Below are 19,666 nucleotides of genomic sequence, written 5' to 3'. Positions count from 1 at the left end.
TATAATAGGTAATGAGCTCTTCAGCATTAACAAGAAAAGGACAACTTGTCCCTTCTCATAAAAAAAAAAAAAGGCAAGAGAGGCTGTAGGTAATTTACAAAAGACAAGTCGAAGATATAAATTGCCAACTAGATATATAAAATCAGCAATATAAATTGATCAAACCTTTCTCAGGATTATCATGTATAGTTTATACTGAGTTATTCTCTGTTTAAGATCTCCAGGTTGAAGGGGATCCATAGCTAGTCTGCCCTTGACTCACCAAACTATATGTCCTAAAAAGGGCACCTTTAAAAAAATTCCCATGAAGATGTCATGTTCGTCAAGCTGTTTGCCCATGGAGCTGTGCCTACCTACAAGGGACACCTTTTCCTAATTCATGCAAATATACTACATGGAGCTAACAAGGCTTTGTCCTTTCTGTAGCAAAACTCTAGAAATATGTATAATCTTTCTAGGAATTTTTATCCTAAGGAAATAAATAAAAACATGTATCATTATTCTATTATAATAATTTGTAATAGCAAAATATTGCAAAATTTTTGGTAGATGTCCAGAGGTAGAGACTAAGGTCAAATAAATTATGCTAGAGTCATAAAATGGAGTACTACACTGCCATGGAAAGTATATAGGAGAAAATTTAGTGGCATTAGCAAATGCTCTTGATCTGCTTTTAAATTACAAATGTGTTAAAAAATATGTAATGTAATTTCAAATATGTAAATATAAATAAACACAAACACAGAAAAACCTGGAAGCATATATATTAAAATATTTGATTATTTCTGGATGGTAGGATTATAAGAGATTTTTACTTTCTTCTTTCTTTGAGTTACTAAACATAATGAACATGTGTCAGTTTTGTAAAAGGGGAAAAAAGATATAATGAAAAATAGTGCAATCTTACATTTGCCCTTCTTCCATGATGTCTTTGCTCTCTTCCTCATCTTTTACTCCATTGAAGCCCAGAAACACTCTTTGAACCTCTCTCATGATGCATCTTATTCTACCTTATATAGAGGTATCAATGAGCAATTACCTATCATCCTGGCATTGCTCTTTGAGGTCCAGAACTCATTGTTGTCTCTTTTTTAGTGTCTGTAGTGTAGATGCCTGAGAAATACTTGCTGAATTGAATATACTGTAAATATCCACAAGAATGTAATAAGTGGCAGCTGTAAAGAACTAGGCGTGAGGAAGTGAGAGCTGTTTTCTGGAAGAATGGGGCACACATGTTGAGCTTCAGGCAATATGCACATACCTGAACTTCTGACAGCAGGTACCAGTGTGGCAGAAGAATTACCCTGAAGAATCCTGAGAGGCGATGCTTCTGATCCAAGGTTGGCAAGAGCAGTTTTATCTTGTAGTGTCTGCCTCACCCAAGTCAGAGGCATCGTGTAGGAAGGCTGAAATCTGCCTGTGATATATGGCTCTCACTGAAGAGAGCTGAACCCAGTTGAGTTGACTTCACAGAGGACAAATCTCACAATAAGAATAACTTCAAACATGGGATGGCCCGCTTTAGGAAGAATAAGAAGTCAACATTAGTGTGGTGCTCTCCCAGTTTTCAGTGTGCAAAATGCATTTCACTCAACGAGAGTGTGGAATTCTGTGATTTATTAAATTATCCCCTCCCTCCAGGAGCATAAGTGATGATTTTTGTGGTTAGTGGGGATGAGCAATTAGCTGAAGGAAGGTGACTCCTGCTCCAGCCTCCTTCCACTCCTGCCTGGTTGACGGTCCAAGTCTAGGTCTGAGCAATTTAAAAGAACCCGTCTAGAGCCCTGTCTTTTGAACTCTAATTGAGCAACTTTCCCAAGAGCTACTATCAGGCTGATTTGCTCAGCAGCTTTTTCTAGCTAAAAAAACAAAAAACCTCGAAGCCAGGCAGGACTGAATCTGATAAAATGTTTTGGAAAATAGAAAGAGATTTTATGCGTGAGTTCTCCAGTGTCAATTACCGTGGAGTTTTGTGGCAAGCATCTCAGATGTTGTTCCATCCTGGCACTCAGACTAGGGTACTGCTTCCATTGTTTTTAAGGTACTAGTATAGGAAGATGGAAAAAAGTACGTCGATGACATAAAATGTTGTTCTGATCAAATGAGGAAAACCACCTTCTTCCAGCATTCCAAGTGAAGCTAAAGGTCTTAAAGGAAGGGGAGGGTCCAGAGAATTCCTGAAACCACAAAAAATTTGACAAGCTAGATGTCCCCTGCTAAAGATACAAACTTCTCAGAACAGTGTTTTATAGGCTCCCTATAATGGTGCCAAACAAAGTGTATTGATATGCCAGATGTTGTGTATTGTACCGAGAACAGGACACAGTTCCTCCCTTCGAAGTGTTTCTAGTCTAGTGGGGAAGGCATACAAGCTAATGTGGCGATTTTTAAATTCATGTTGATAAGTGCTGTGATAATGGTAGGTACCAGGGGCTCTTGGAAACACCAAGTGTGGGGGCTCAGTGGAAATCTTAGAGACTTGTTTTGAGACTTGAAGGATAAGTATGAACAAGGCAGTGTGAGGAGGTTCTGGGGAAATATTGGAAAGGGACAGTTTTATAGACAAAAGCCTAGAGGCAAGAGATTGTGGCCCGTTCTATTAATTTATGAGAGTTTAGGGGAGGGAGTTAGAGATAGTGAGAAGGTAGAAATAAGGCTGGAGATGTAGACAGAGGCCAGATCATAAAGTGCCTTGTAAAGCAGTTTTAGAATTTGGAATTTGTCCTAATGGCAGTAGGAAAGATGGAATGTGGGGGAAAACTGGCCAAGTAGCCTATGTGGAGAGAGGAATAACTGAAGACTGCCTGAGAGAGGCGAGATTCAAAGCTGATATTAAACAACTCAGGGAGAAAGTGAGCTAGACTGGAGAAGATACTTGAGGCTCAGCTTATTTCTCAATGTACAATGAAGGCTTTGTCCCTCGAGATGTTTCTCAGCTTAGATCCTCTATTGGGTTTAGCTGTGGGGCTTGTCAAAAACTATACCCAACCATGCCCTCAGTAAATATCTGTTAAGTTAAGTCAAACAACATTTGGAAAATTTTTACAAGTATGTGAAGAATGAGGTCACACACACGCGCACACACGAGCTTGAAGTTGCACAGCAAGGTGGGTAAAGGCATAAAGGAGAGTGATTGTTTCTTCAATTGCAGTGCTGCCTTATCCAGCACCTTCTAATTCACACCCACTGGCATACCCCAAAGATGAGTTATCTAATTGCTACCATGTGAAACTCAAGCAGGGCCTTTAACTACTTGCATGTTTTCCTCCTGTGCCTTTTTTGCATGAGAGTAGAGTGTCCAAGATCAGGACATACCTGATAATTTTCTCTTTGATTCATGAGGCAAAGTTGAACCTAGCCCATGCCAAAGCCATAGCCAACCTCAAAGCCAATAAGACCAAAGTGATATTGTGAATGACACAAAAGGTTTTCAAAGTAACCAGTCCCAATTCAGGCATAGCAGAGGAGCATTGCTGATTCTTATTCGAACAGAAGATGCTTTGGAATTTCAACTGCAAGTGACAGTTGGGAAGTGTAATGTTCTTTTGTTTACCATGTGTTTTAGGAAGCAGGAACAGAAAAGAGTGTTTTCCCCCTGCCCGAACCACAAGATTTCTTTCTGGCCTCCCAAGTCAAGTTTGAAGACCTCATAAAAGATTTGAGAAAACTGAAGAGGCAACTAGAAGGTAACAGGAACTGTTCTAATATTAGGATAATGGTTAAGATATTTTTAATGGTTTAAGAGTATTATTTATGTCTGGCTCACGGAATGGACTTGGTGCAGAGTTCAGTTATGGTACACGACAGCCCTCATGAATCTTTCGACCTCCATACACTGTTTGGGGACACTGTACTTACATATCCCTCTCTTATTCGTGTCAATCATTTGTTCTATCTGTACTTATATCTACATTTTCCAACTTTTAATAGATATAACTTTAATAATAATAATTGCAGCAACACTTTATTGAGTGCCTACTGTTGTCTCATATAATTCTTAGAACAATCCTAATAAGCAGGAACTATAGTAACTCCATTTTACAGTTGAGAAAAATGAGGCTTAGAGAAGTTACCTTCACACAGCCATTAAGAGGTAGATTTACTGAGCTTATCAGGTGTATCCAATTAGAACTCATGCATTTGCTAAGCTAGTTTGCTTTGCTTATATATACATATTATACACAAGCACCCCTTATATATTTGGTTTATGTCTATGAGTCTAATGATGGCAAGACCCAAGGTAAACATTCTATTTTAGTTTAATTTACATTTTTAATTAATTCAAAACAAAATGCTGAAAGCCCTTTTTGGCTTTTTTAAAAGGTGAAAATATGTTTCTCTTGTGCAAGAATTTTCCTTTGGCGTTTCTAGAGTCTTGTGTTTTCACTGTGGAGACATCTCCTTGTCCAAGAATATAAATACTTGCCTTGGAGCTTGTATAACTCCAATTGAAGAGCTCTACAGAGGATTTAGGGAGTGTGTTAATGTGGAAATGGAGCCCGGAGTGCCAAAAGGAGAGCTTGAGGAAATGAAGAGCCTGCACCAGGAATATTTTTACACTAAGACATAAAATAAACATTTTAAAAATGTTTATTGTGAAAGAGTGCTCAGAAACCCAAGTGTTAGACAGAGAACAGCTTGGAAATGGAAGTAAAGTGGGAAAGATCAGCTCCTGGTGGCAGGGAGAGCCATGGATTTTGACTTTGGGCATAAAACTTGCTTAAATAAGGATAGTGGTTACAAGTGAATATTTTTACCTTGTAAATTATTTTTAAAGGAACGTGTGGATTTTTTTTTTTCTCCTGTTGATGTGGTTGAAAGCATGAATTCTACCAAATGGATGCTTCATTCAGGAATGTGATCTGTGAACTTGTGGTCGTTCCTTTCCCTCGCCTAAAACACTGGCAGTTTTATCCATATCTACAATGAGGAGCTTGATTCTTATTGGAATGAAGCAGAGTAAGCCATCACCTAGCAGTTTTTTCTGTCCCTCTCTAAAGGCAGAATTAGGATCCAGGCCAGTCCTCAGGATGGCTGCAAGATTAGCAGTGGCAGAGAAGACCTGAGCTTCTTTACTCCCTGGCCATTCCTGAATGCCCATCCCCTCTTCTCTCTTGGCTCATTGGTTGTAAACCCTTGGTCTGTCCTCTCATGTAGACTTTTGAGCAGAAACCTAATCTATGTTTGGTCTTTCTTCATCTGCTTTCCTTCCAGAGGCTGCCTCTTTCAGGCATCCTGGCTCGGCCACCTCCCTTTGACATCCCCGTGTTTGATGATGAATAACAAAAACATAAGAGCAAAATTAGTAGAACAGTGGAGAGGCAGGGGTTCCCCCAGAGGTCCCACTTTGGCACACCTTATTTTCTCTAGGGAGATCCCAGGTGTAGTTCCGGATCTCTCAGTACTCAATTGACAGTTTCCTTAGTCAATTTTAAGGAAATACAACAACTTCTGAAGCTAGAGGAGCTGTCTTATAAATGAAAACTGAACATTGCCCCAGTTAATTTTCCTCTTTGTATTGAACTTCACCAAAGACATCAAGTCTCAAAAAGGCAAATGAGGAAGCTGCGACTCCCCCACACACTTGAATATTTAAACAAAAATGCCCTGCTAATCTTTAGAGATGCCAGTGTTTTCAACACATGAAAGGTACCTAGTAAATATTTAAAGAAAATACTGACCGTTGGTTCTCTAATGAATTTCTTTTTCTTCTAAATACCATCTGGCGAGATGGCCAGAGTCGTGGCGGTCCGTTTCATCTCACACTCCCATTCAGATTTCACCTCCTTTTCCGTAAGGCCTTGGTGTGAGCCTAGATTGAATGTTTAATTGAAGAGGACATAATTTTCACACATACAGCAAAGATTTGATGAGGCTTTGAGGTTTATTGTAGCCATTAAAATGTCGTGGCTGCTGGCAAAACCCCAGAAAATGTCTAAAGCTAAACCAGATGTGATTAGCAAATTTCAAGGAGCCGCAGGCCCCGGTTCTCCGAGCAGGCACAGCGCTTGAGAAGAAAATTGTTTTGAGTAGAGTGAACCACACCTTAACAATAGGATGTGAATTAAACTGTGGTTGTACAAATATCACTGATCAAGTAGCTGTTGTCAATAAGTATCTTTGATAGAGACGAGAACTTTGAATGGCACTTTTGTGCAGGTAAACATAGCAAGGAATTGATGATAGTATCAACTATAAAATTTACTGTGTGATGATTATCTACTAGATGCTTTACAGATATCATCTCTCTCAATTCTTACAATGACCCTGTGAAGCAGATATTATTATCGATCTTTTGCAGAAGGGTAAGCGGAAGTTCATGGTGCTGAAGTAACTTGCCAAGCACAGGTGTTGACTTAGCCACGTTTTGAAACTAGGTATCACTCTAAGGCATGTATTCATGACATACCCTGCCTCTGGCCCAGAAATCTCCATATCTGATCAGAGATGAGAACAGGAAGACAGGTATTCAAGGCAGAAATCCTCATGAAGATATGAACAATAGAGAGTTACTAAACATGTGTGTATCAGTGCAAGCACACGTGAGTATGCACACACATACTCCTAGAACCACATATATAGACCCTCAGACCAGATAGAGATAGGAAAGAACTTATTTGGGTTGGGGCTAGGGAAGGGGAAAACGTACAGGAGACAGTATTGCATAGGATTAAGAACTTGGGCTTTGGAATCAGATATGTACTTTTACTGGTTGGATGAAAGCGAGATCTTGTCAAGTCACATAACCATAAAAAGGACTTTATTTGCTCACCTGTAAAATGGGACAATCCTATTACCTATGTCGTAGGAGGTAATGAATGCACGATTCCTTAGTAAGGAAAGCTTCAATAAAGCTGATTAGGGATGTGTACATTTTACTGGAAAGTGCACAACTTGTAGAATCATGCCCATGCTGTTGAGGGGCCAGCTGGGTGTGTATGTGGACAATCTAATTCCCAGAGCACTGGTGCTCTCTTCTCTACATTGTGAAGACAGAATCCAGTTCTTGGTGCTTGGGAACATGTTCCATATTTTGTTTACTGTTCTGTACTTCAATCACATAGTAATTTTGATTTCCCTGTTACTATGATGTTCTAAGTAAGGGACAAAACAAAGAATAGAAATAGTTGCTCAACCTTATATTCCTCGACCTTGTTTGCTGGTCAGAGCTCTCAAGGTACTCTTACCAACCCATGCGTGGTAGGCAGAATAATGGCTCCAATGAGGTCCAAACCCTAACCCCTAGACTCCGTGAATTCATAATTTTATATGGCAAAAAGGGACTTTGCTGATGCTGAGATGGAGAAATTATCTTAGATTATCCAAGTGGGCCTAATCTAATCACATCTTTAAAAGCTGAGAACTTTCATTGTCTGTGGTCAGCGGGAAATAGTGCAGTAGAATGATCAGAAAGATGCAATGTTGCTGGCTTTGAAGATGGAGGAGGTGGGCAGTGAACCAAGGAATGTGGGAAGTCTCTAAAAGTGGAAAAGGCAAGCGGCAGATTCTCCTAGAGCCTCCAGAAGGGGATGCAGCCCTGTCCACACCTTGATTTCAGCCCAGTGAGGTCCAAGTCAGACTCCTAACACACGGAACTAGAGAGTAATGTATTTGTGTCATTTTAAGCCACTTAAGCCTGCAGTAATTTGTTATAGTAGCAATAGGAAACAAACACACCAAGCAGTGTAAGCTTTATGATTGTGCCAGTTAATACCAGTCACACATGTACATGCACACACCATCACTGAGGCCATAGATGTAGCATTTCCCAAGTAGTGGCACTTAACCGTATTGCATGAAGTGTGAATTTGTGCTCTCTAAAAGAGTCTAGAGTCTAGTAAACCTGCAAATGCTCTGTACTAAAGTCATATCATAGAGATTCACAGTGCACATGAGCTTATTAAAGGCTCTGGGAAGTCCTGCAATAAAACAAAACAAAACAAAATGGTGTTTAACCCTATTTAAAGCAGGATTTCTCCAAACATAAAACATTTTTTTTCTCTCACTGAATCCTTAGTAATATGTTGCAGAACACGCATTCTGTGAAATGCAGTTTAAGAAGAAGGGATGTTATTACCATCAAATTTTTAATATAAAGAACACAGCTGTTGGTTAAATGATCGTTAGTAGGTGATATTCATAGGAGGAGCTGAGACGAACAGTGATGGCCTCTGTTCTTCAGTATGGCTTTTAATACTCCCTGATGGCACTTTCCTTCCTGAGTTTGTTATCCATGTAAACTAACAGAGTGGGTCAAATCCTCTCTGATGTCTTGATGCCTGAAAATCCAAAACAAATGACATTAGTATTATTCAAAATTACTCTAATGTCACCTCCTCTAAATCCACATTTGTTTGACATGATCCTGTGATAGTATTTTATCATGAAAAATTCATTCAAGCTGTGAAATTAAGAAAACTAATTTTTTTTGTCAGAAAATGAGATAGGAACTCTTCAGATAGGTGTTGAGAAGTCAGCATATTCTGAAAAGTTTCAGAGTAAAAATAATTTGCCCTTATTAGCTAACAGTAGTAATTTAGTATCCCCTATCATTAAGGGTGGGCTGTTTAATCATCTATTTATGTACCAAATCTTGCCTTGAAAAGGGTGCCTTATTAGCCTAGCCCTGTTATTGTGTATATAAATTGGGAAAACGTAATTATTAATTAACCCTCAGTGTAAGATATTCAGACTTGCTTGAGAATGTTGGCTTCGATGCAAGTGTAGTATGTGTGTGTGTGTGTTAAGATGATTCTGATGTTCTTTTCTCTAAATATTTAAGACTATATATTTGAACATGTCCTTCCTTATGTACCATTTAGAAGTATTTGGGAATACACAGTTTTGGAAAAGCAAGAGTCTCGGTTGACTTTTTTGATATCTGTTATCACTCTGTAAATGTTTATGCTATAAATGTTTAGCCTAAAATGTTAACTCTTTTAAGCCTTTTCTAAATGAGATGTTGTGTGAAATGCATAGTCCAGGCATTCAATAATTTTAAAATCTTCATTCTAAGTTTGAATACTAGTAATATTTCTAAACCAGTTTCACACTGAAGTACATCTGTGACATCTTTAGGCATTTTTGGTCCTGATGTCCTTATTTTAATGGGGTAACCAGATTAGCCCAGAACCATCCAGATGAACCTGTTTTATACAACAGTGGTACCTGAACGTTGTACTTCAACTTCTAAGTTATAGGATTAATTTATACATGCATGGAAGTAACAGTTCAAGAAAGATAGGGATTTTGTGTAGATTTTCTGAACTATAGTCAGCACGTCTTCCAGATGAAGATGGCAGATTGAATTCATTCATTTAGCTCCACTCCCTTCTAAAGGTCCACCAAAAAAAATTAACACATGTTATTTAGCAGCATACGGTCAATATCAATATAGTCAGCTAAAAGAGGAAGAATTGGGGAGGGAACCACACTCCCACACACATAAAAACAGGAAATGAGAACCTTTTAACATGGCAGTCTCTCCTGGCCCTGGGCAGAGACTGGTGTAGTGGAAATAGTTTAACTATTTGGATATGCATATGAAATTTTTACAGTTAAAAAAGGTTAAAAAACATAAGTTACAGTCAACTCTCAATTATAGGTAGGTAAATTAGTGAGGCTAAGGGTTAGCCATAGTTTTTAAAAAGTTAGTAATATATTATTTCTAACATTAATCACTGAGTCAGCTATACTATTTACATGTTAGAAAACCTTTCCTGTTTGAAACTACATGATAAACCTAGACAACCTATTGTTTCTCCTGCAAGGTGGAAACAATCGCCTCCTTTGTCATGGAGCTCACTTAACTTAAGGAACAAAGTAAGTGTGTGGGCAAATACATTGTTGAGATAATATTGGTGAGGTGCTGAAGGGTGGAGTGTGTGAGGTGGGGTTCGAGACTCGAGCGCTGGTGGCATCCAGCATCTGGATGGGAAGGGAAGCTGCCTGCAGGAGAGTTGGTATCCCCACGTCGCAGAGACACAGCAGGAGGGCTAGTGGAGAACCTGCACTTCATCTTGCCCTAGACCTCTTTTGATTCTTTTTAGTTTTGATTTGGGGTTATCTGTGGTGTCCTTCCCTCTTCCTGTTACTGCAGTTAGTCAAGAGTTGACTGTGAAAAGTGAGAAGGAACACTACTAACTGGTGTTGCTAATCTAATGAATATTCAAGTTTGTATCACTGCGGGCAGAGGGAAGGATCCCGTCCTGGCTCCACGGTCCAGTTCTTTAATGCGAGTTCACCTCACCTCCATCTTCTTTGACTCTGGCATTCTTACAGTCGTTCGGCTCCTCCTTGGTCAGAATCCATGTATCTGTCCACCACTTGGATGAAAGTATGGCTTTTGGCAGACTAAGTCAGCACTGTGGAGCCCAAAACAGAACTTAAGAAAAGTGGTTACCTATTAATATTATCTCAGAAAGCAAAGTAGATGATTTAAAGAAAGTCTGTAATGGCGTTCCTTTGAATTTGTAGTAGACACAGTCAGGGGCCTACCAAGCGATGGATGTACGGGACTACAATGGAGCATTCTACCCCCAGTGCATGCAATATGGGGATACCCTTAGGGTTGTCAAATATATTAAATAAAATGCGGGAAGCCCTGTTAAATTTGAATTTCACATAAACAAGACATATTTTTAGCGTAAGTGTTTCTCAAGTATTGCACGAGATACACTTATACTAAAGAAATGATTCCTTGTTTATCTCAAATTCAGATTTAATGTGGTGTCCTGTCTTTTATCTGGCATATCTGTAGAGAAATTAAAGGCAATAATAAAACCAACTAAAAGCTGGTTCACTTTTTATTACCATTATGCCGTGGCAATTTTAAACAATCTCAGTGATAAAATCTTCATCCCTCTGAGGGTGGACAGTGGACTCAGGCACAGTGAATGTGTTCAAGGATGTGGTACGTGTCCATGTCCACCATCGCTAGTGACAGCAGTTACCTTTTAATGAGCACTTACTAAATACTGCCAAAGTTGCTTACATCGTTTCTGCTTCTTAAAACTACTTCAAAATAAGTACTACCTGCAGTTTAACAGTAGGAAAGTTGAAGCAACTTTTCTGCTAATGACAAAGCTGAGATTTGAATCAGATTTATCTGATTATAAAGCTTATGCTTTCTCTACTGTACCATGCTTTATTCTTTTACTGTTTGTGGGCCCACACCTCAAGCACTAACAGTATGATCTAGAATGATAAAGCTTGAAGAATAAGCCCTGTTTAGTGCTCTACTTCATCTTCTAAAGGGGCTGCAGATAATAATTGGATTGAATTTAGGCTTTTTATTGTCTCTGACCGTAACCACTCAACTAACCTGCCTGTTGTAATCTCTAATCTCCTCTCTCCTGCATGTCAACATCTTTTGGTTTCTCTGACACACACACTCACTCTCTCTCTGACAACTATCTAGCCTATGTTTTATCCCTTCAAGACCTAGATGATAAGCAAACTAGTCCGACATGGTTAGCCAGATGAATAGCGGAGTACTACAGGGCCAACTCCAGGGAACCTGCATGGTTTTGACTCCTTTACTATCTCTTCCATTTGTAGAAATTATGTGTAATGGTGTTCTGGCATAGAAGGGAAAGTAAGGGAACCTTCCAGGACTTGTCAAGTCACAGAGCAGAGCAGACTATTGCTTCTCTGCTGGGGACCAGCCCTGACTGCAGTTTAAATGACTTCTACCACCTACCACTATCAAGTGGCTTTCTCTCCATGAGAGGATAAGTGTTGTTTACAAAAGAAAGAAAGCGGAAAAACTAGATCTTGTCATGGGAGTGAATATTTTCTTTAATTACTCATTTGAGCATGGTTCATGACCAGTATGGCTCTAGCAAGAGGGCAAAAAGACTTTGGAAAACTTCTGGAGGACTTCTGAGAAAAGATGACCAATGGAACGCTCATCTAGGATTGAACATAGGTAGGATTTCAGTTCCTTTTGAAAATTACTAAAACCATAGTAAAGAGTTCTTTAAAAGCGTAAACTCATGAGAGCAAAATGAGAGAAAAAACCGTAACCACAAAATTTCTGAAGCTCAAAATTAGATGGACAAGTTGTAAATGAATTAACCAAACCAGAAAGCTGAATTCTAATCCAGGAGTGGAGAAAGGTAAGAAACAATCCAATTTTTACTGCAAAATTCCTACTGCAAATTCATACATAAATTCATACTATTCATTCGTAAACATTCATATATATTCATACATAAATTACTCAGGGAAATCATTCAAGAAAACTTCCCAAAGTGATGGATCCAAGTTCTAGTTTTAAAAGGTCCAAAGAGATTCCAGAACAATGGAATGAAACAGATCCATACCATTGTTAGAACATTTCAGAATACTCAGGAGAAAAAGAAAAGCTTATACACTTCTAGAAGAGTTTAGAAGGGGAGGGAGTAAGAGAGTGGGATGTGCAAACAAATTATATACAGAAAATCAGGAAGCAGAATGGCTTCAGACTTTTCAACAGCAACACCAGAAGGTAGAAATGGATCAGAATTCTGAAGGAAAATTATTCCCAATCTAGAATCTTATATCCACCAAATTATTGATCAAAGATGAGAGCAGAATAAAAACATTTTCAGACATGTAAGTTCTCAAAAACATTTATCTCCCATGCCACTGTCCTCAGCATGCTACCAGAGAATGTGCTTTCCCATGAAATAGGAAAACAAAGGTGATAGGAAATAAAAAATCCGGTGCAGAAGGGAAGTGAGGGGATGCTCCAAGATAGACATAGAACCCAGGATGACAGCCAGGCATGGAGAGCAAATGTTCCAGATTAGATTAGGTCAAAAGAATCATGGAGAAGATTCTTGAGAATTTTCAATTAATGCATCTGATGTATCAATGTTGCTAGCTGTGTAAATCTTGTCAAAATAAGTCCAACTTCATTTAGTGATAAGCACATGGAAAACAACAAATTAGGAAAAAATTGTTCATTCTGAGGGTAAGGATGAAAGAGTTTGGGGGGAATATATAAGGAAAGGTGAATTAATCAGGGCTGGGAGTTGTTTTTGTAAAGTCATAATAATGTCAACACCCAAATACTAGTCTAAGCAAGTCATGGTAGGGGGCTCATGTGTGGTGGGCATAGGGGGAGAAAAGAAAGAAACATCATTTGTTGTGCATAGAGAGAAAAATCAAAGTACCAACAGGAGCTTCTTAGAGACTTGCAATTAAGAGCTGAAAAAATCACGTAAAATTGATATAAGTGGTTGCCTCTGGGAAGGAAGAATTGGGCGAAATTGGTGGGATGGAGATCAGCAACTGCTTTTCTTAGATTGCATGGAATACATGTATTCTTTTAAGTATATGCTCGTATAACTTTGAATATACAAAAACCAAAAATAACAATAAAGCAAAGCATTTATAAGTGGTAGTTTAGTTACTTGCAATGGCAGAGACTGATGTGTTGAAAGTAGTACTGGCCTGGGATTTAGGAGATGCAGTTAAAGATTTAGTTCTGCCTCTTACCAACCATGTGATGACCCATGCAACTCTGACAAATCACTTAACCTCTGTATACCTTAGCTAAAAAAATGGAACTGATCATCTTACCCTGCCCAACTCAGAGTGATCTTGGAAGGGTCAGATGGGCAGATGTATGAGAAGTGCTTGGGAAGGTATGGGAGGTATCATTTAAATTCATTCAGAAGCCATGCAGTTTGCTTAATACATATTGGTGTGTTCTAGAAGGGAGAAGGGGGAATTGGTCCATTAGGACAAGCCTGGCTAATTTATCCCCTTTTAGGACACTCCAGAAGATGTGACTTGAATGATTATTGACCTGCCTGATTTATTAGTCCTTTCTTCCTTCCTAGCCCATTTGTCCACAACAGTAGTTTGCTGAGTCTGAACTCTGGTACAAGACTGGATACATTAGCCAGAGTCCTGACTGTGTTGCCATGGTGTTAAAAATATTTAGTTTTGCAAGCAAAGATTTAGAAATAATAAAAGAAAAACTTTGATATGATTTATTTTTGTAAAATGATTTCAACAAAACAGACGTAAGGAACTGGGCTAAGTATTTCAGAAAGGCAGTGGGTGTAAAACGTTGATCAGCGTGGTGACTTTTGATGCAAAGCATTCAATTAAGTGCAGCATGGTGGGTAAAGGTCACGCATTTCCCAAATGGAATGCCTTCAAAGACAAGTTGTACAGAAAGGCGAGAGGATACGGAAACTGAAACTTGATTCATCTGTTTAATTAATGGAAGAAGTTTGTGTTTTCCTTTGAAGCCATGATTGTGACATCTCTAGGTGGGCAGGATGAGTTATGGTGTCTGGTTTCCTCTTCTCAGTTTTCACTCTATTTCTACCCTTTATTTGTAAATCAACATGGTTAATAGAATTTACTTTGTTTGGGTTTGTTTTTTTTTTTCACAAGAAGCATAAAATATTGAAACAAAAGCTACTATCATGGAAAAGTCTGTGTCACAAGTCCTGAATTCAAATCCTTGCTTTACAAGCTGTGTAACCCTTGACTGGTCATTTCATCCCTTCACATCTTATCTCAGTATCCTTGTATAAAAAGCAGAGGGCAGGAGGGGGGCACTGTCCGCCTCACTGATTGATTGAGAGGATTAACCAGGATCATATGAAGGAAATCCCTTTGCAGAGTATAATCAAAATATACAGTACTTATCCTTGATTCCCTTTGTGCCCTCATACCCAACATCTAGTCCATGAGCAAATCCTGTTGACTGTTGCTTCAGAAAATGCCTTGAATCAGTTTATTGTTCTCCATACTATCCACATCACATTTCCAGTCCCAACCACTACCTCTCTCACCTGGGCCACAACAGATTCCTAACAGGGTTCCCTGCTTCCTCTTTTGCCCTCCTTTTAATCCAGTCTCTGCACACTGGGCGGATCAGGCCACTTTGTTGTCTCGTGTTCATTGCTCTCAAAATAAAATCCAGCCTCAGAACCTGTAGCCATGCCTTACAAGCTTCCACATGATTTGACCACTTCTCCTTTCCTGTCTCTTCTTACGCCACCCCAACCCCTCCTGCCCGCTAACCTCCAGCCTCACAGGTCACCTTTGTGTTCCCACCCAATGAGCTTGTTTCTGCTTTAGGACTTTTGCAGCAGGTATTCCCTCTGCCTGGGATGCCCTTCCAGATAGTTCCATACCATGAGCCTTCTCTGACCACCCAACTATAGCCACTCTGAATAGTCACTCTATTACAGCCCCCAATTTTGATATTGCTGTTATTTTCTACTTGTTCCTTTGTTAATCTCCCCTCTCCTCCACAAAGGCAGGGACCTAACGACCTTCTTAGTGTTTATATCTACTGCATCGGTCAGTACCTGCCACATTGTTGTTGTCAACCAATGTTTGTTGAGTGGGCGAATGAATGAGTGAAAGAATAAATGGTAGAAAAGACTCAACTTACTTCAGATAATTGCTGACCTTGCTTTAGAGAGAAATTAGATGATTTACTTATGGGCAAAGATGTCAAATGAGCATAAAAAGGTAGAAGCTTCAGGGAGACAGATTTTAGAGCTGTCCAAAGAGAGAACTGATGGCCTTCAGAGATAATGGGTCCCTCTCCCACTTCTGATGGGAAGACTGTGTTGTGGGAGATGGGAGGATAGGTACCACTGGAAAGGGTAGTTGTACCAGATGATTTTGAAAGTACGGTCCAACTCTGAGTTTCTAAGATGATGATTATTACTGTGCTATTTCAGAGAAATCTACAGTTCTCCTTATTCGGTAAGGCTATTAAGTTCTTCCCTAGACTTAGTTAATTAGAACAGCTAAATATCCCTGGAATTCTGACTATTTACAGGATATAAAAGTCAACTGTAAAATTATATCAGGGTTGAATCTCAGGCATTCTCTTTCTAAATGGCTCTCAAGGATGTGCTCCTGAATTAATCTATGTCTCAAAACTTCTAGCATTGATATACCATCTAGAAGTAATCTTTTTAGAGTAGAACTCTTATCCAATGTGGTTGGTTAATGGAAAAAAGTTGGCCCAAATCAGGAATCATGGAAAATGATACTAGCCTCCCTTAACCTTTAATTTCAAACAAGTTAGGTATAGCATCATTTGTCTGTCTGTTGATGCAGGGCTGAGGACTTTTCTTGAATTATAGGTCTGTTGAATGGAGTTTTGTGGGGTCTTCCTATATATTCCACGTCCATAATAGATCACCTGTGATTTACCTTTTATATTTTTTAAATGGAGTTGTGGCTCTTGGAAATATCACTACAGAATCTTTCTAGATATTTATAATAAAAACTGTCTCGCCCACACTTCCTTAAAAGTGAACTTCTATTTTTAGTTTGGGATAATTTTAGATTTACAGAAAAGTTGCAAAGACAGTATACAGAATTCCCATAAAGCCCTTATCCACTTTCCCCATTAACATCTTATGTTGTTATGATATATTCGTCAAAACTAAGAAACTGGCACTGATGCATTTCTATTAACTAAGCACTAATATTTATTTGGACTTCACCAGTTATTCCATTAATGGCCTCTTTTTGTCCCAGGATCCAACCCTGTACCACATGGCATTGAGTTCCCATGTCCATTCACCCTGGTCTCCACTGGTCTCCTGCACCCACATTTCACAGCAATATTTTAGCTTCTCCCACTTAAATTTATAGAAATAGTACTTTTTCACAGTCATATTGCTACAGTTTACCATCGAGTAATTAAAGTATGTAATTACAGTAAAAAGAACAATTGGCATAAACAGGTTTGGAAACAACACAACTGTTCTTAATTAAGGATTCTACTCAATGGTGGGAAGAATGGCTCAGGGAAACCAGAGAGTAGCCTTCCAGGTGCAAGCTTGCAGCATGCTGTAGGAATCAGATAGGACGAATGGAATGTAGCTTTAGCCTGGCAAGTCCGTTGGCAAGAATGTCTTTTCTATTTTCCATTCAAAAAAAGACAAAGGTGTTAACCTAGTTATAATGGTGATGACTTACCAGTGTATTGAGCTTCATCCTTTGAAGTGGATAGGGCAGGCATATGTAACTGAGAAAATGGGTCTCCAAGATAGGAAGTGACATGGCTGGGATCACTCAGCCAGGCACAGAGCTTGGGTCTTTTGGTTGCCAAGCCAGCACGAAAGCTACATTACCATAAACTTGTGTTGGGTCAAAACATTCTCTTCACAGGAATAGATTTGTGGGTGGTTTTGTGAATATCAAAATATTTTCTTGCCCAAGTAAATTGTGTATCTTGGCCTCTGTGGAGGATTCACAATTCATAAATGGATTCTTTTCATGTCAGACAACCCAATGAGTGAAGTTAGAAGGAGACCTCTTTAGCCCCAGTCAAGGGGGTTGGAGTTTTTGCCAGCGTCCTCTCTCTCCCAGATTTTTTGGCCTCCACGGGGCTCATAAATGGATAGAGGTTGTGGACTGTGACTCTACTTTTGAGGTACTCATGGAAAGATCAGTGACCTACCCGGGAATCAGCAGCCCTGGTTCAGGTCCTCTGTGCCACTAACCTCCCCTGGCCTTCTGTCTCCCCATTTAAAATGAAAGAGGCCCAGTTGGGGCACTTGGTGATTTTTAGCTTTCAGCACCTTGCTCCTTATCTTTTGCAGAGCACTTTCATAGGTACTCCACATTGTTTCTGGCACTTACCTGTAGTTGGTTAGGGTAGGAGACAGAATAGCACAAGGCCAGTGGGTCCGACATCCTGAGTTTAGATTCTGACTCAGCTACTTAGTATCTGTGTGATGTCACTCATTACCTAAAAATAGGGGTAATGTAGGGGTAATGCAGGCCCAAGCTCATAGGGTTCTTGTGAGGAGTAGAACGAGACACATTCATCAGGCTGTGGTCCATGAAACCCTTAGCCATTAAGGGCCATTTGTTTTTGATCATACAGATTGAGAACTTGATATAGTTGTCAAAGAATTATCGGGTACAGAGAGAGAAGGCAGTATGTTCAACTCAGCGTAGACACCTAGGCATTGTTAGACCAGTAACTTTCCCTGTGCCACCACTTACAGAAAGAGGAAAGCTCAAGGAAAACCTAGAATGGCTAATGTACTAAAACTGCTAGTTTGACTGTTTTTAAATTGTTTTTCTTGACTATTTTGATGGCCTTTAAAAACACCATCAAATCTCCAGGTATCCAAAAAAAAAAAAAAATCTCCAGAGTATGGGGAGGACCTTGTTTGACCCTTTCCATCAGTTTATTTGTTCAGCAAATATTTATTCGAAGCACTGAGTTAGCTGCGCATTTTAAATAAACTCGCTGAAATATCAAGTCATCTATAAACATCTTACAAGAGCAAGTGCTACCCTCATTTTCTAGGGGAGAAATTGATTCCTACTTACTCTGCTGATTCCTCTTCTGCCAGGAACAGGGATCTGTCCCTAAGAACAGTGACTGAACTTGCTGTTAGGCTGATAGGGGTGGGAAGGTGGGCAGAGTTTGCCCTCTAGCTGTTCCGCAGATTCTCAAAAAACGTTTGCAAAGCCCTTTCTGATTATGATATTGTAAAGAGAATCAAATATTTGCTACCTTTGGTTTATATCGCCACTAGACCTTGGCATTCCAAACACCTAATTTGTGTTTTCACTCCAGGACGCACCTCCTAACCCGCTACCCTACCCTACAGTTGACTGTTTTAAGTAGTGGCTGAGCTTTTAAACCTCTGTGTACTCTTAATGTATTATTTTTCTTCCTTAAAGCTATTATAAAAGTGTGAATCATAATCAATGACGTGTTGAAGTTAGTGACACGGAATAAAAATAAAGAGGCAGCTACTCTAATAAGAATAATTAAACTAGTGAACGATTCACTCCAAGTCCTTTCACAAGGCCCTGACTCATCTTGAAGACAGGGACAAGTTCCCAGGCCTCCCCAGGCCAGCAGGGAGCTTAGAGGGGCCTTTCTTACCTTTAAATTTTATCGCTTAGGCTCATTAACATCAGGGCTGAAGATGTTCGGGAGTTTCATGGGCATTTCAGAGTCTTTTACACCTAGCCTCTCCCAGGGGACACTGTATTTGTCACCATTTCAGCTGTCTTTCTCTTCCTCGCATAAGCCCTGCCCAGAATTGCCCCTTTCCTCTAAGAGCCTCCCATCCTTCGTAACACTTACACACACACACACACACACACACACACACACACACTCACTCACTCACTCACTCACTCACTCACTCACTCACTCACTCTGCACGTACCCATGTAATAGCCGCCTGTTACAGACCTCACCATCTCACCTTCTCTAAACTGACAGGCCCTGGGATGCAGACTACTGGGGCTGTTGGACCAGTAACTTTCCCTGGGCCATAACTCAACAAAGAGGTAGGATCATTGACAGGTTTACAGGAGAGCAGGGCTTTAAATACCCAAGGTCACTGTCTGGAGGCTTCCCGTTAGTACCACTAACAGCATCCTGCCAGCAAGACTGTCGGCCACTTTGTTACCCACTCTAAACTATTTCTGATTTTCAACTTCATTTTGAAACACGTCCTAAGAAATCCCAACTCCTAGCAAATTGACAATGCAGCCCTCTTTATATGAAGCCTTGTTTATAGGCCACATTTCTCCCGACAGATTTACAAGTGTCTGTGGAGTTTTAAAAGACGATTGCTTAACAGGCATTAAGTGAGACACATAGGACTGTGTAAATATTTTAGCTGGAATAGGGGATTTTTTTAAACAT

The 19,666-nt window shown here is 39.6% G+C and overlaps 1 protein-coding gene across 9 annotated transcripts in view; it reads left to right on the top strand.

Annotated features, from left to right (window-relative positions):
- The window catches only part of FMN1 (formin 1), a 383,790-nt gene that overhangs the window by 259,981 nt on the left and 104,143 nt on the right, over positions 1–19,666 (top strand). For all 9 annotated transcript variants that reach the window (XM_070584360.1, XM_070584371.1, XM_070584336.1 and 6 more), the window contains one exon: positions 3,566–3,686. In XM_070584360.1, coding sequence (XP_070440461.1) covers positions 3,566–3,686 — 121 coding nt within the window. The remainder of the gene's footprint in view (positions 1–3,565; positions 3,687–19,666) is intronic.

This window comes from Equus przewalskii, chromosome 1 (genome assembly GCF_037783145.1).
Source record: "Equus przewalskii isolate Varuska chromosome 1, EquPr2, whole genome shotgun sequence".
In the NCBI taxonomy this organism is placed as follows: Eukaryota; Metazoa; Chordata; class Mammalia; order Perissodactyla; family Equidae; genus Equus; species Equus przewalskii.
This window is presented reverse-complemented; position numbering and strand designations above follow the sequence as displayed.